The sequence below is a fragment of the Cucumis melo genome, chromosome 6 (assembly GCF_025177605.1).
Source record: "Cucumis melo cultivar AY chromosome 6, USDA_Cmelo_AY_1.0, whole genome shotgun sequence".
NCBI lineage: Eukaryota > Viridiplantae > Streptophyta > Magnoliopsida > Cucurbitales > Cucurbitaceae > Cucumis > Cucumis melo.
In genome coordinates this window covers 16,989,047-17,004,395 of record NC_066862.1, presented here as the reverse complement: position 1 = coordinate 17,004,395, position 15,349 = coordinate 16,989,047, and the positions used below count along the sequence as shown (strand labels likewise).

At 30.4% G+C, this 15,349-nt stretch overlaps 1 protein-coding gene and 1 long non-coding RNA gene across 6 annotated transcripts in view; both read right to left on the bottom strand.

Annotated features, from left to right (window-relative positions):
- Positions 1–4,392: 4,392 nt before the first annotated feature.
- Positions 4,393–6,945, bottom strand: LOC103496789 (uncharacterized). Its single transcript, XR_539240.3, has 2 exons — positions 6,705–6,945; positions 4,393–4,747 (listed from the first exon to the last, which is right to left on the bottom strand). It is a non-coding gene; the product is annotated as an uncharacterized LOC103496789 (long non-coding RNA).
- Positions 6,946–14,031: 7,086 nt separating this feature from the next.
- The window catches only part of LOC103496791 (valine--tRNA ligase, chloroplastic/mitochondrial 2), a 55,568-nt gene continuing 54,250 nt past the window's right edge, over positions 14,032–15,349 (bottom strand). For all 5 annotated transcript variants that reach the window (XM_008458785.3, XM_008458784.3, XM_051085539.1 and 2 more), the window contains one exon: positions 14,032–14,668. In XM_008458785.3, the coding sequence (XP_008457007.1) occupies positions 14,537–14,668 (132 nt within the window). In that variant the 3' untranslated portion in view covers positions 14,032–14,536. The remainder of the gene's footprint in view (positions 14,669–15,349) is intronic.

Sequence of the window (15,349 nt, the reverse complement as noted above, 5' to 3'; positions counted from 1 at the left end):
GTGTAGTTCTTTTTAAACAATAGGACAAGGGGTTTCAAATGTAAACGATCGTGCCAACTAGGTAAGCAATCATTTAGATCACATCCACATGATCGTGTAGTTCTTTTTAAATGATGTAAAAAGAGCTTCAAATTTAAACGATCTTGTTGACCATGCTAAACGATCATGTTGACTAGGTAAGGGATCATTTAGACCATATCCATACGACCATATAGTTCTTTTTAAATGATGGGAAAAGGACTTTGAATCTAAACTATTGTGCTGACCATGCAAAATGATCGTGTTGACTAGATAAACGATCATTTAGATCATATCAAAGTGATATTTAAACGATCTGGATATTCTGGAAGAGGAGTTGAAAGAAAGAATGAATGAAAAGAAGAAGAAAGAAAGAAAAAGAAGATGAACAAAAATAGAAGAAAGAAAATCTAGAAGAAGAGAAAGAAATCCGGAAGAAAAAATAAATAAATTGCAAGGAAGAAGAAGAAGAAAGAGAAATGACGAATCGTCTATAATATCAAAGGCAAATATGGAATTTATGAAGATATTTTACCGACTTCTTGGGCTTTGCATTTTTGTTATACAAGACGTAAATATTTTGGTGTTTTGTTATATTTATGAAAATTAACCTAGTTAAAAGGACGTTCTCTTTATTTTTTTTGCTAACTAACTCTTTTACGTTCTCTTGTATTTTTTATTAAAAAAATTTAAAATATAATGATTTTTTTATCTTGTAATAAATGTTTTTTTGTTGTTTTAATTGCTATATTGGTAAAAACAAAATATTGGTCATTTTGCCATATATGAAAGGAAACCATTTAAGATTGAGAAACTGATTTTTATTTTCATTTTATCATTTGGTTCCTGAACAAATTATTCTATATTCTAGAGCATCAAACAAATTTTATTCATTAGTAACTCTGTAAAATAATGACAAAAGAGAATTTTATGAAAATAAATTAAAAATTATATAGTAAAACAATTATTCTCCTATAGAACCTCTAACACTACAAGAAATTTGATCTGTAATATCAGTTGAAAACTGACATTACAGATATTCAATGTCGGACGAGTATTGACATTTATGAAGATGTTATTAATGATATGTGATGTCGGTCACCTTTTCTTTACTGACATTATAGCTGATTTTATTGTTGGTTTTTGCCTGACATCAAACATCTTTGCCAACACATTTTTCAATGTTGGTCATTGACCAAAATGAAATGAATTGTCTGACGTTAAAATAGGTACTAATTTCATTTTTGTGATTAAAAGTCTGTCACCGTATGCAATTAAAAATATAAGTCTAAACAGTGGTTCCGATAGAACATAAACAGTACGTTTTAACTCCTAAGTATACAAAAATGATTGAGCTTTAAACACGATATATTTTGTTTATGTGTTCAAATGTAGGGATCTGAGAAATTAGGAAGGAAAGGGACTTACACTGTGAAATAGTCTCTTTCTCAATTTATGTGTTCATATATGTTTTGTTTCCCCTTCAAATTCTTGCAAAACATCTCATACCACTAAACATCTCAAGCTCCAATTGAACTTATAAAACAAAATTTCACATTGATCTATAGATATGACATCAATAAAATTCATAAAAATTGACAGCAGAAGTTATAAACTTAACAAACACAAACAACTAAACAAATTTATCGATTTCAATAAATAAATCAACTTCCATATACCTTTTACGTATAAAGTAACTTGAAACCATGATTACCATAGTTTTAGGATAGCCACGCATTCCAACATTTAATATATTCTAACAATAGAACAAAATAGAGTTTTTTAAAAAGATTGTTGAATGAATATCACCTTTTAATTTGTACTTGGAATGCTAAGTATTCCTTTGCGTTAGACGTACATTCTCTAACTTTTCAAGCTAGAAATGGTAAAGTATACTGAGAATCAAACAATTTTTCCATTATTTCATTGGTAATATTATAAAATAACTTTGATTGAAGAAGACTTGTACTCTTTTAGCTTGGAGGAATCAATGTGATTGTTGCAGTACTCACCTTGGATACAATATTTCTACTAACGAGGAACAAATGCACAATGAGATTGTCTTCAACCCTGTGCTTGATCTTTTACAAACTTTAATAAGTTTTGGGCACAACGATGAGAGACTTCAACAAAAACAATAACAAGTATTTTTTAGATGCAGGACACAAACTAAGCCCTTGCTGATGCTAGAAATCAACTGAATTTCTAACGTCTCAAATTCCTCAAGCTTTGCAACACTAGAAAATTAGTGATATCAAGCATTTAATTCCAATCAGTTAAATAATATACCTCATTTATTGCCTGTTTATAAGTCAATAGATCTTATAAACCATCATCAAGTATGATGATTTTATTTTCAATAAAACCAGATAGCGTGGTTAAGCTTATGAACAACCCTCACTACTTTGAGGTACTCTCAACTTGAGAAGGATGTGACTAACTAGATCCCCTAGTTTTATCAACTACTTTAGTGGATGAACTAGATTTATCTATAATGTCTTTGGAAATCCTATTCAATACTAATTTACTATGTGGTTTATGATTCATGATGAGGTTTTCATCTCAGAATGTGGTATTTGCCGAAACAAATTTCTTTTTTTTGTTGAAGATCAAAGAGTAAAGCTTATTATAAAGGAACCATGTCCAACAAGGCTCGGTTTCTTCTTTCTAATACCCTGTTTTACTTAGGCATACTAGATGCAGAGAGTTGTGACTGGATATCGTGCTCTATCAAATAGTCTTGGAATCTTAAGTCCACATACTCTACATATCAATCTGATCAAAGTGTTTTTATAGTTTTACCTAATTGATTCTCAACTTTAGTTTTATATTCTCTAAACTTTTCAAGAGAATCGGACTTGTGATGCAATAGGTAAACATGACCAAATCTTGAATAATCATCAACAAAATTGATGAAATATTCATACCTTTCTTGAACTTGTTGAAATTTATGTTATAAAACGCATAGCTTGTAATCATATTCTATTCAATAAAATCGTTATTGAAAAATTATTAGTAAAATTGAATACTATAATTTTAAATCTAATAAACTAAGGTCTCGAAACTAATTTTGAGTAAACTTAGATTTTATGTAGAGACATAAACATATATCAAGTTCAAGTATAGAGCTTATAACGGTATATAATATATGAATAAAGGATGGACGCCTTATTTTAGAATACTGTAGATGCGACCCACTTTGTAGTTAGTATAAACGTTGTGATCCTGAATCGTACTTAGAGACATGAAAGTGGAGACATCTTATGTAAAGATTGAATCATGAGATAGTCACTTTTATGCTTTAACGTCATTTGCTGTTTAAAACCAACTATTTCAATTATTGATAACCTAGATAACTTAATTTTAATCTTGAGCTACCTATGAAGAAATTATGACCTAGATAACTTAATAAATCTTGAGCTACATATGAACTCTTATTAGGTCAACTCATTAGCGCTGACCTAATAAGCCTCTCATTTCAAAAATAAGATCGAATGAATAGTTGGAAAAATAGAATGCAAGACGAAATTTATTCTTACTCGTTTTAGGCACTACAGGAAAAAGGTCTACGATAGCTCACTAAAAACAAAATCGTAGACATTTTATAGCATTTTATCAAAACTCGTGACAACCCACACTATTAAAAGTCTGGATTTTTAATAACGTTTTATAAAAGCAGTAAAAAAGCATGCATTTTGATAACGTTTTGGAAAGATTATAAAAACAACTTTTTAATAACATATTTTTCTATTTATCTAATTTATGATAACATTTTTTAAAGCTATGAAAAACCTTTTATAGCAAGTTTAAAATGTTGTTGATTTTTATAATAACATTTTTAACAAATATATACGTTTAATCATACCTTTATATAAAAACTATAATAATGTAGTATTTTCACATATTTATCTATAATAAACTTTTTTAAATATTGATATTAACCATCATTGATGTTTTTAAAAGGTTAAGAATTATTATTGACATTGAAACCAATGTCAAAAAAGTCAAAGTTCTTAATGGCAGATTTTTGTCAAGAATAGTTGACGTTGACGTTTCATAAACGTCAAGTATATAAATTTTCATGACAATTAAAAACCATCAAGAATATAAGTACTCATTACACTTAAAAACCGTCAAGAGTACGAGTATTCATGACATTTAATAACCGTCAAAAAATTGATTGTTTATGACATTGAAAAACCGTAAAAAATGTACTTGTTTATGTCATTTAAAAACCATCGAGCATGTTTCAAATTTTTTCTACAAAAATTATAATTCAATTATATTTTTATTCCTGTATTGCACTCTCATACTCTTGACGGTTTTTAAATGACTCGAAATAGAAAAAGACTAATGCCTGCATACTAAAATAAATTACAAACAATTACAAACTTTTATATTGTCAGTTAATCCTATCATTACAGATAGTTTTCACCAACTGATTTTATTTTAACACAAAACTAGCACACATAAGAACTCTCATATATAACAATAACAAGATAACGATTTTACAAAGAAACTAATGCACAAAATCTATCGAATTTCCCTAAAATGACAAATACAAGCAAAATAGAAACTAAACCTCGATAGTATATTTTTACAAAGAAACTAAATGCAACAAGGTATTGTCGAGAATAACGAAATTTCAAGTTTCATCACTAACCAAACATAAATAACTTGCTTTGTAGCTTCATCACTACAGTAGAACGATTTGATATTGGTGCAAGACCTAATAAAAACACAATAGTTTTCAAGAGTTAGAAACTAGGTTCAACATTTTGCAAGAGATTAAAACGATCCAAGTGAAGCTTGAGAACAAAAAACTAAAGAGAGTAAATCCACCAACTAAATAAAACACATCATGTAATATAGTCCATGTACAAGAGGTTCCTAAAAAGTGTTTAAGTGACAATCTCGCTCTCCAAACAAACTAGATGACCCAGCTTGATCCCTAATTAGTATTTCAAGCATTATGTCCTCATTTCAAAATTCAAATTGTAAACAAAATAAGAATGAAAAAAAAAGATTCAACCATAACACAAATGAAAGCTTCAAACCTATCTCAAATAGCTAAGGAGTAACGTTGGCACATTGTATAACTAAACAAACACCAAAATGTTTTTAATTTCTACACAATTATAATTATAATGGGGGAAATATAATGGAATTTAAGTTGAGATACTTTTAGCTTCAAATAATAAGTTCATACACAACTTTAAAATAAGTCCTATCACTATACACAAAAATAAGTCTATAAACTCATTCAAAAAATAATTCAAGCTACTTCAATTGATAGGATAATGAAAACACATTTTCATGAGCATACATGGAAAGAAAGGTGAAAAACATAGATATTCAAAGGATTTCTAAGTTATTGTTATTTAATCAAACCTCAAATTACATCATTTATTGTTTGAGAATTGACCAAACCAAAAATGGGTAAAAAGAAGAGCAAATACAGTAGATCAAACTGAAGAAATAGCAAAGCAATTTAACAGAAGAAAGTTCGATCCACACACAAAGAAATCCAAGCAATCATACAAAAGAACAACATATCTCTAAATCATACACACACAAAGAAATCCAAGTGATTTTGTTCGTCTCCACAAAGAAAAGAGTCCCCTTTTTGTTCAAAGGCCATAATAATTATAATCGGTCATTTTGGCTGAAATATAGTGTTAGAACAAAGTGATGAATAATAATAAAAGAATAAAAAGTTTATAGATGTGAGAGAAGGGGTGTACAATGTGTTGGTGTGGGGTCTTGTATGTGTATGAAGTATGTTGGTTGGGATTTATAGCCTTTAATTAGATTACTTGGAGAGGAAGTAGTCTCTTTACTTTGAGAATTGGGGACGGTACTGGGGAGCTCTGGAAACTTGCTTCCCTCTCTCAAATTGAGTTTAATTTCTTTCAACCCATCCAAGCCAATCACAAAATAACTAACAAGTGAAAAAAAAAACCAGAAACACAATGAAACACAATGTATCTCTTACATTTACAGCATCCATTGTGTTCATTGAAGTTGTCAAGAATTGATAGTAAACCAACAACAGTGAAAGTAGTTTTGGACTTGTGATAGAAGAAAAAAAATATTATTTATTGAATTGAAGAGTGTGGAGCACAACGACAATAACCAAGCCTTGTTCTTCACTATTTTTCCCCTTTTTCTCTATTCACACATTTTATCAAACACCTTCTAGGCCCTCCCTCTCTATAAAATTAAATAAAAAAAACAATAATAATTGTGAAACAGCCAGAATTTGAGCTCAATCACTTCGAGTTAATGACCTAAACACAATTAACGTGAACTAAATCATGATGTTAAACTCCTCGATACATAACTGCACAGCATGAGTTGAATCAAAGTATCTAATGGTTAGTTCAAAGAGTACTTTTTAATCAAATTTTATCAGCCTCTAATGGTTGGTTCAAAGAGTATTTCTGAATCAAATTTTATCGAATGAAGTCCTATCGTTTAATCGTATATAATAGAAAAATGGTAAAACCCCTAAAATCGAATCACGGCATCAGCAGAAAGCTAGCTGAGATTTGAAACTAAAGCACAGAAGAGGAATAGAAGAAGTACTTAAAACGAAGGAAAAACATAAAGGAAGACAAAAGACATGAAAATTAAAGCTACGGGAACCATGAGAAAACAAAAACAGAACTGAAGGGATCTCGTACTCAGTGGACAACGATGGCCGAAAATGAAGGGATCTTCGTACTCAGTCCACGGCGGACAGCGAACGGCCGAAGGTGAAGGATCTGGTACATAGTCGACGGCAGATGGCGAAAATGTTGCTAGGTTCTTGAACGACGGCAGATGTAAACTTCGGAGAGGTGGAACGTTTCGCCAAAGGTGCAGAAGTGTAGGGCTTGCAATGGAATTAATGTAATATTTTACTTTTTACGTATATAATATATATTTAATAACACTCGTTTAAAACATGAAGGAAAATGGTCTTGCTGGAAAGAAATTTGGAAAATGACTCCCTTTGGTCTTTTTATAAAAATTCTTGACGTTTTAAAATTTCAAAAATTTAATAGATGTTCCTTAACGTTTTAAAGATGTCAAAGAAGAGTACATATTATTTTATGTTTAAAAAACGTTAAGAATGTCGAATTTATAAACATTCTTGATGTTTTAAAAATATCAAGAATTTAATAGATATACCTTGACGGTTTTAAAACGTCAAGAAAAATACGTATTATTTGACGTTTTTAAAACATCAAGAAATCTAAAAATTGGCCTACCTCCGCCTTTTCATAAAAATTCTTGATGTTTTATCCTTGAAATCACCTTTTTCTTGATGTTTTTCGAAAAACTTCAAGTAATTAAAACCACCAACGTCAAGAAAGTCTCTTTTTGTAGTAGTGATATCAATATTCAATTTCCAACATCAACATATAAAATATATCCTAGTTATGTGAATGAAATTTATTTAAAATGTTATTGTTCATGTCTCATACATTGTTAGCTAATAAAAAGTCAAATAACAAAAATGATCCTCGTAATATAGAAAGAGTCGTACCATCAAAATATTATTTATGTTATTTTCATAGAAGATATGTATTGCCCTACACAAAATATTATTTATGTGATTAAGTATTCTCACAAAAGATAGTTAGTAATATCATTCAACAACACAATGATCAACCTACCATTAGTTACAAAATTTGTTAGAATATATAAATCTAAATACTTGAAGCTTGTTGCATCTTAGGGATGACACTCTTGGGCTTTGTACAATTGTTCTTATATCAATCTACAAAAAAAATTATGAACAAAAACTAAATGAATAATTAAGTCTACACACAAAGATTTTATTTGAAAAAACTAGCTAGAAGTTAATAGGTAAAGAATGTACACACTTAAAATAACTTTATCAGAAGGCCATGATGCTGTGCTTTCAACAACATCCTCAATATATGTCTTCAATGTATGTCTTCTAGGTTTCCATAAAAATGCATCTCATTTGAGACATTTCAACCTCCATCTTCTCACACTTTTCTTCGAGTTTGGTGTAATGGCGATCTTTTTTAGACAATAAAGAAAACTTCGATGAGGTGACTTAAATCCAAATGCTCTAATATGACCCCGGTCAAAACCAAGAACTTTACTTATTGCATCATTTGCCACATCGTCTGAAGAAGCGTTTATCCCTTCGTTGTCAATTTCTTTAATACGCTTCTAAATTACATATATGTGCAAATACAAAGAGGTAGTCAATTATTTTTACATTGGTAACTATCAATGTTTCTAAAAAAATCATAATAAACATCAACACATCGTATACTAACACATACCAATAGTTTTTGTTATTCCAAGGGTATCAACAAATAAAACTCTTCAAATGAATAACCTCTCCCCCTCCCCCTCCCCCTACCAAATCATAAAGTAACACATACTCAACAAATGGTTTTAGTCATTCCAAGAACATCAGAAATAGAACTCCACAAGTCAACAAGTCAAGTATTTGATATTCCCCCAACTATTTAACACACTATTAATGTAGTTCTTGTTGTTTCAAATTCCTCAATTTGTTAATAATACACAACTCATGCATTTCTAAAGGCAACACAACAACTAATGAAAACATCTTTAAAAGTCTACAATTCAGAACAAGTGGAAATGTAAATTTTTTTGGGCTATTTGAGACTTTTTCCTACGATTTTATGTTGGCTTCTTTGGTCAAAAAATGAGGTGATCATCAAAAGGGTTCACAAGAACATAGAGAACAGTTGGAAAGAAGGAAGTACCTTGAGAGAAGAGTAAAGTGGAGGGAGAAGAGAAGAGAAAACCGAAAGAGAATACAATTAGCTTTGGTGGTGGGTGAAGGACAAAGAAACCTGGAAGTCGAGAATTGGGAGAAATAAGAATATGTGGAAATTACATACAACGCCTTTTTGAAAAAATCACGTACACAGATAATTGGAATTTCAAGCTAAATTGAGATTGCACATTTTAAGGAGAAGAATTTTGGATTAGAAGATCGAAGGCAATGAATTGAAAGTTATAAATTCAACATGAATAAAGCTTCCCTCTCTCTCAACACACCCGCAAATTAAATTTAGGAGCACCTTTGTATGTATACCAAAATGCCAATTCACATATAGAAATTTCTACACATAACATACCTTACATTCAACCTCCTGAAAATCATTTGTAACCGATGATGATTTCCTTTAAGCCTATAGTACCAAATAAGGACAAAAAGAAATGAAAATATATCCGATATGAATATAGGAGACTTAACATACCTGCACTTAAAAGGAATACTAAGTCATGAACATTAAACAATTTTCGTCTGATCCTAAACATGTCTTGAATATCAATAAAAGAAAGATTAAAAGAAAATAGAATACCAAACAAACTAAAAATAAAAATTCACATCACAATCTTATAACATTATATATTGCAAATGCTTCAGTCTCATAATCTAACTTCTCACCACCCTAAAAAAATACAAGCACTTTAATGGGGTCTACTATCACATGGAAAAGGTCACAAGGTTAATAATCGTTTTTTTATTTTACTTTTAAAGGCTATGAAAATTGTACATGGTTAACACAACAAAGACCTCTACCAGCTTGCATCACAATCATTAAAAATGCAAGGTTAAAAATACTCCCACAAAGTTTATGCTAGATAAAAGAGATAAAAATGACATAAAACTTTAACATAGTTAACCTTTGTTGTCCCCGCGGAGTTAATGTAAAGATAAATAGGTTTTGTTTCATTCACACACTTTAAGAAGGTAAAGAAATTCATCAAGTATCAACTCTATGATAGAAAGACAAGAGACATGCCCAAGTATACAATTCGATTCTTGCATAAATAAGATGTCAAATCTAGAGGAGGTTGCTCCATGCACTTCCCCTTGCAAAGGAAATAACCTATTTAATGAAATCAAGTAGATATGATACAAGAGGCCAACAAGAATAGATAGTGATTTTGTAAAGGACATTTATAGTTTAAAGAAGGCCGTTAACAATAAGAATCATCGTTTAAATTTAAAAAAGAGTAAGTTCATTCAAGCCCTCATATACATCAATAGGTAGTTGAAGTCAAGCAAGTATGTATTCAACTACCCCCACCACTGCCGATCTTAAAGTCACAGTGAATGTAAATGGGTATCCTTTCTTCTCTCTATGATGGTTATGTAGGTAGGCATTCCAGGATTGGTGTACTCTGAAATACAGGCAACAAAGTTGCATGTCATTGTAGAATGAACTTAAGTGGAGTGGTGGAGAGAGTAAGAAGTTAAGCAAGCATGGATGCATTTCACATTGTGGAGTGATTACTAGTGGCAAATGATCGAAGCATCTCCTGATCATAGTCATTTAGATCGTCAAAAAATATTTCTCCAATAAGAGGGTGGGGCTCCTTGTTCAAGATTTGGATTCAATCCTTGAAGGAATAACCTATTTACTAACCATAAAGCGGGTAGGAGTGAATTTCGTTTTGCACTCTATGTCCCTAGCCATCCACCCGATCTTACCCTTGAAATTGGAGGCTTATTGAGTGAACACTGTTGAGCTACCCTTACCTATGTAGATTTAAGGACAATTTTGTTTAAACAAAAGTTCATAGTTAGCTCAGGATTAAGATTAAGTTACCTATGCGCTATTTACGTAGGATGCCCCACTTCCATGTCTCTACATGAACGATTCAAGACCACATCGTTTGTACTAACTACAAAGTGAGTTGCATCCATAGTGTTCCCAGAATAAGGCGTCCCAACCTTATTCATACATTATGGACCGTTTGGGTTATATACTCGAACTTGATCCACCTTTATGACTCTACGTAAAGTTCAACTCTACACTAGATAGCCTCGGGACCTTAGTTTATTGAATTCAAGATTATAATATTCAATTTTCACTAATAAATTCTCAACAACCACTTAATTGAATAGAATATAATTTTAAACTACAACTACGAGTTTTAGGACTTAAATTCCAACAAAATGTATAAATCTCCCTAATTAAATCAAAACTAGGGTTTATATAACACATACCTTTGTAGCTCTCAAATTGATCGTAATCTTCTCACGTACACAAGCAGACCATAACTACTGTTGGCTCGCTATTCTTTAGATTTCAAATCGAGTTGATGGACTTAACGAGTGAAGAAATGAAGGAGAGAGAGATGAAATTAGGAGGAATGAATTTAGAGTTGAGAGCTAGAAGAAAAAATTCTTTGGTGAAGAATTTTTTAAGAAAAGTAATTAAAGAGTCCAAAGTTTTTCAAACATTTGAAAAGTATTTTTTAAATAGACTAATTACATGCATAAATGTATATAATTAGTTCACCAAAGCCTAACACCTCATGCTCTACTAACCATTAATGGGCATTAGTAGGCTTGGTATCAACATCTTGTGCAACCATATAGCCCACTAGGAGTTAGTGCAATTATCTAACAAAATGTTAGATTTTTCCACTGACTTTAACCAAGTGCAAAATGGTCTTTTCAGACTCTTAGTCAAAGTCAAAGTTTGACAATTCAAACCAAAAGTCAACAATTTGACTTTTTACCATTTTGTCCTATTTGACTAACTTTGTCCTCCCAAGCGTGAATCCACATTTATTTCTTCAAAATTCAATTCATATTTCAATATAAAATCAAAGTTACACTTTTCAGAGTCAAAAGTCAACCCTTGGATTTTTACAACTTTGACTATTTCCATCATTTTCGAGCTTCCGAATATGAATCCATGTTCGTATTTTTTATATTCAAGTCCCAATTAAACATAAATACTCTATCTCTTAACTAGTAACCGATCGCTATATCACATATACTTATCAGCTTCGCTTATTTCCTAATTTATATTAATCTAACATACTATTATAAGTTTATTTCATATGAGCTAGTAAGAGAACTTAATGAATCTATAGATAATGAGCTCCAATAATATGAGATTAATTAGCTAAACTCTTTTAGACCGAGCTAATGAAAATTCGTTAACTAACGAATTGTTCTACTAAAATCTCATAGTTGCACTCATCTAACTATAAATATATTTTTGTCCATTTGATCTAACTATGAATAAGGTGCTAACATAATTCAGATATATAAATCATTTAGGCTATATATTCAAACTTGATCCATATTTACGTTTCTAAGTTCACACAAAATAGCTAACAGATCTTAGTTTATTAGATTCAAGATTATAGGATTTATTTTCACTAATACATCCTCGGTAACTACTTGAATAAATTTGATTTTAAATTACAAACTAGTACTAGGACATAAAATCCAATACTACCATCAATAGAATTTGAAATTTTATTATATTTTCTAAATATTGTTAATTATGCTATTTTTGACCATTTACCTTCTAAAATATAGCTTGGTGGGTTACAAACTCAATTTCTAAAAATTAGAGCTTTTATTATGTAATATATTATAAACTATATAATATAACTTAACTATACAATAAAAGTTAGAGAAACTATTATAAATGTAACAAAACACCAAACTATTTACGGCCCGTGTAACAAAACCCATAAGTTAGCCATTTTTTAAATATTCCAGATTTGTCATTCTATCTTTCTTTCTTTCTCGTGATTCGTCTTCCTCCTCTATTTCTTCTTCTTCGTTCTTCCCATATGATTTCGTCTTTCTTCTTTCCTCTTTTTCTTTTCTACGATTTCTTTCTATCATCTTTCTTATTTTTCAATTCTTTATTTACGTTGTTTAATCTTTCTATCGTTTTTCTTTTTTTCCTCTTCTTTTTTTTTTCGCTTTGATTTCTTTCCATCGTCTTTCTACTTTTCCTATTCTTTTTTCGTTGCAATTTCTTTCCATCGTCTTTCTTTTTTTTTATTTTTTTATTTTTACGCATTTGCATTTAGGTAACCAAATCTAAACGACTTTGTATAAGATTGTGTATAAAAAAAAATAGAAAAATTTAATGTGTATAAGACTGTGTAAAAAAAAAATAGCAAAATCTAGAAGATTTTGTATAAAGAATCTTGAAAAAAAAAATCATTTAGATTGGAGTAGCCAGATGCAAACGATCTTATAAAAAAAAGTAAACCATTGTGTAAAAAAAGTAAAAGATTGTGTATAAATAATCTTGAAAAAGAAAATCATTTAGATTAAAGTAGCCAAATGTAAATAATCGTTTTAAAAAAGTAAACGATCGTTTGTATAAAAAATGCCAAATGTAAGTGATCGTGTAAAAAAAAGTAAACAATCATATTAAAAAAGTAAATGGTCGTGTAACAAAATATAAACGATCGTCTAGCAAAAGAATTAAAAAAATCGTGTACCAAATTTTAAAAAAAAATCATTTAGATTTTGGTTTCCAAATCTAAACGATTATGTAACAAAATTAAACAATGAAATTGAAAAGATAAATTATAGCTATATCTAAACGATCACATATAAATTGTAGCATTGTACCCATATTTAAACGATTGCGTTGTAGCAATATCTAAACAATTGCGTATAAATTAGTCATATCTAAACGATCGCGTATATATTGAACCATATTTAATCTAAACGATCGCATATAAATTATAGTCATATTTAAACGATCGCATATAAATCGTAAATATATTAGCGTGCGTTATTGACGACATAATTGACGAAACATTTTTTATATTTTACACGGTGCACCTCCGAACTTTTTCCATTTTTGGAATTATTCTATATAGTATAAATATTTTGCAGCTTCTTTATATTTTTGAAAAAACCCCTAAAAATTAACATACACACTTATAAACAAACTAATCATAGTTTGTTATCTGCTAAGTAGGTAATTAGCACTAATTTTATGATTTATAAATATATAATGATACATTATAAACAATTGTTCGGGTTAAGATTTGATTTTGAATACGGTACCATGTTTGCAAAAACATAAAATAAAAGTTTTATTTTCACCGATCCCTTGCTTTCAACAGTTTTTTTTCTATAAACTTGTTAAAAATATATTGTAGAGATATTCTTATAGATGATATAAAATTTACCTGGATAAGTAATAAGTTGGCTCTCAAATCTTAGAATCAACTCATTTATATTAAGTAGTTCATGAAAACTTGCTTTTAATAATGGAAAGCCTAACATTGATGATGACACCGAGCTCCATCTCCACCACATACGACTACAATGACAACAAGAATTAGCAGAAAAGGCTAAAAATACATATTACAAGTTGATATTCCACTGGAAAAATAATAAATCAACGAAGTGAAGAATCGTTTTAAAAAAACTATTCCCTGGGCTATAACTAACATAAAGAAAGAGTAGATTTCAAGTTTTTAACTATTTGGTATGCTTCATCTCAGCCTCTATTTCTGGGGTTAGCCTGGGGGTTGCTCAGCCTTTATTAGTTGAACACTCTTCATGGGATGGAGCGGCACATTAATTCACCAGAAAAATGGAGCTCTTACAACTCAGAAAGCCTCGCATAAATTGGCCTCATCAATCTCTTGTTACTTCTTTGATAGTGAAACAGTATATGTACACAGTTGAACTGTGAAAACTGGAACCAATTTTTGGTGGTCAACAATCAGGAACTGGAGCAGTTGATCTAAGGAGAGAGAGGCGCTTCTCGGTGAGAGCTATCTTCTCTTTTGCTTCTACAGCCTTTTCTCTTACCCCACGGACGATGTCCTTGGGAGCTTTCTCTACAAACTGCAAGATCAAACCAGACCGCAAAAGAGCTGTAATATGTTTTGGCGTTCAATTGAAATCCCTTTCAGTTTATGTATTTCTTAAAAGGAAAAAAGCTGAAGTCTTTTTCTGGTGAATAGATGAAAATGTAACATCATTTTAGGTTGGAATCAGAAGATTGCATATCCAACGCATTGAGTAATGAATAGCAAATATAAAAGAAAATGTATTTGTTAAATCAGTCCCTCATTTCAAATAAACAAAAAAACAGGGTGTTCATCCGGGTGTGAGTCACTAAAAAGCGGTTGTAAGAAAGGCACTGATATATAAATGCTATACCAAATTCATCGAACTTAGAACTCTGGAACACAGTTATAAAACCTATAGAACTAATCCTATACAAGGTCAAATTGATTTGATTTGATGTTGTCACTTGTTGGATATGTTCGAGGACGTGACTGAAAAATGAGTCAAAGTTCCCAAACCACCCGCCCCCCAAAAAAAAAATAATAAATAAAAGCAGCTCGGTACCATTAGTAAACGACGAGGTAGATACAAGGAAGAAACAATTCCGTACTAGTTTATCTTTTACTAACTGAAAATTTCAATGTTTTCAATATTATGTAGAGTTACCTATTTCATATGTATTCTATTTCAGGGAAAAAACATGTAAATAGATACTAATCTGAAGTATGTTTTTGA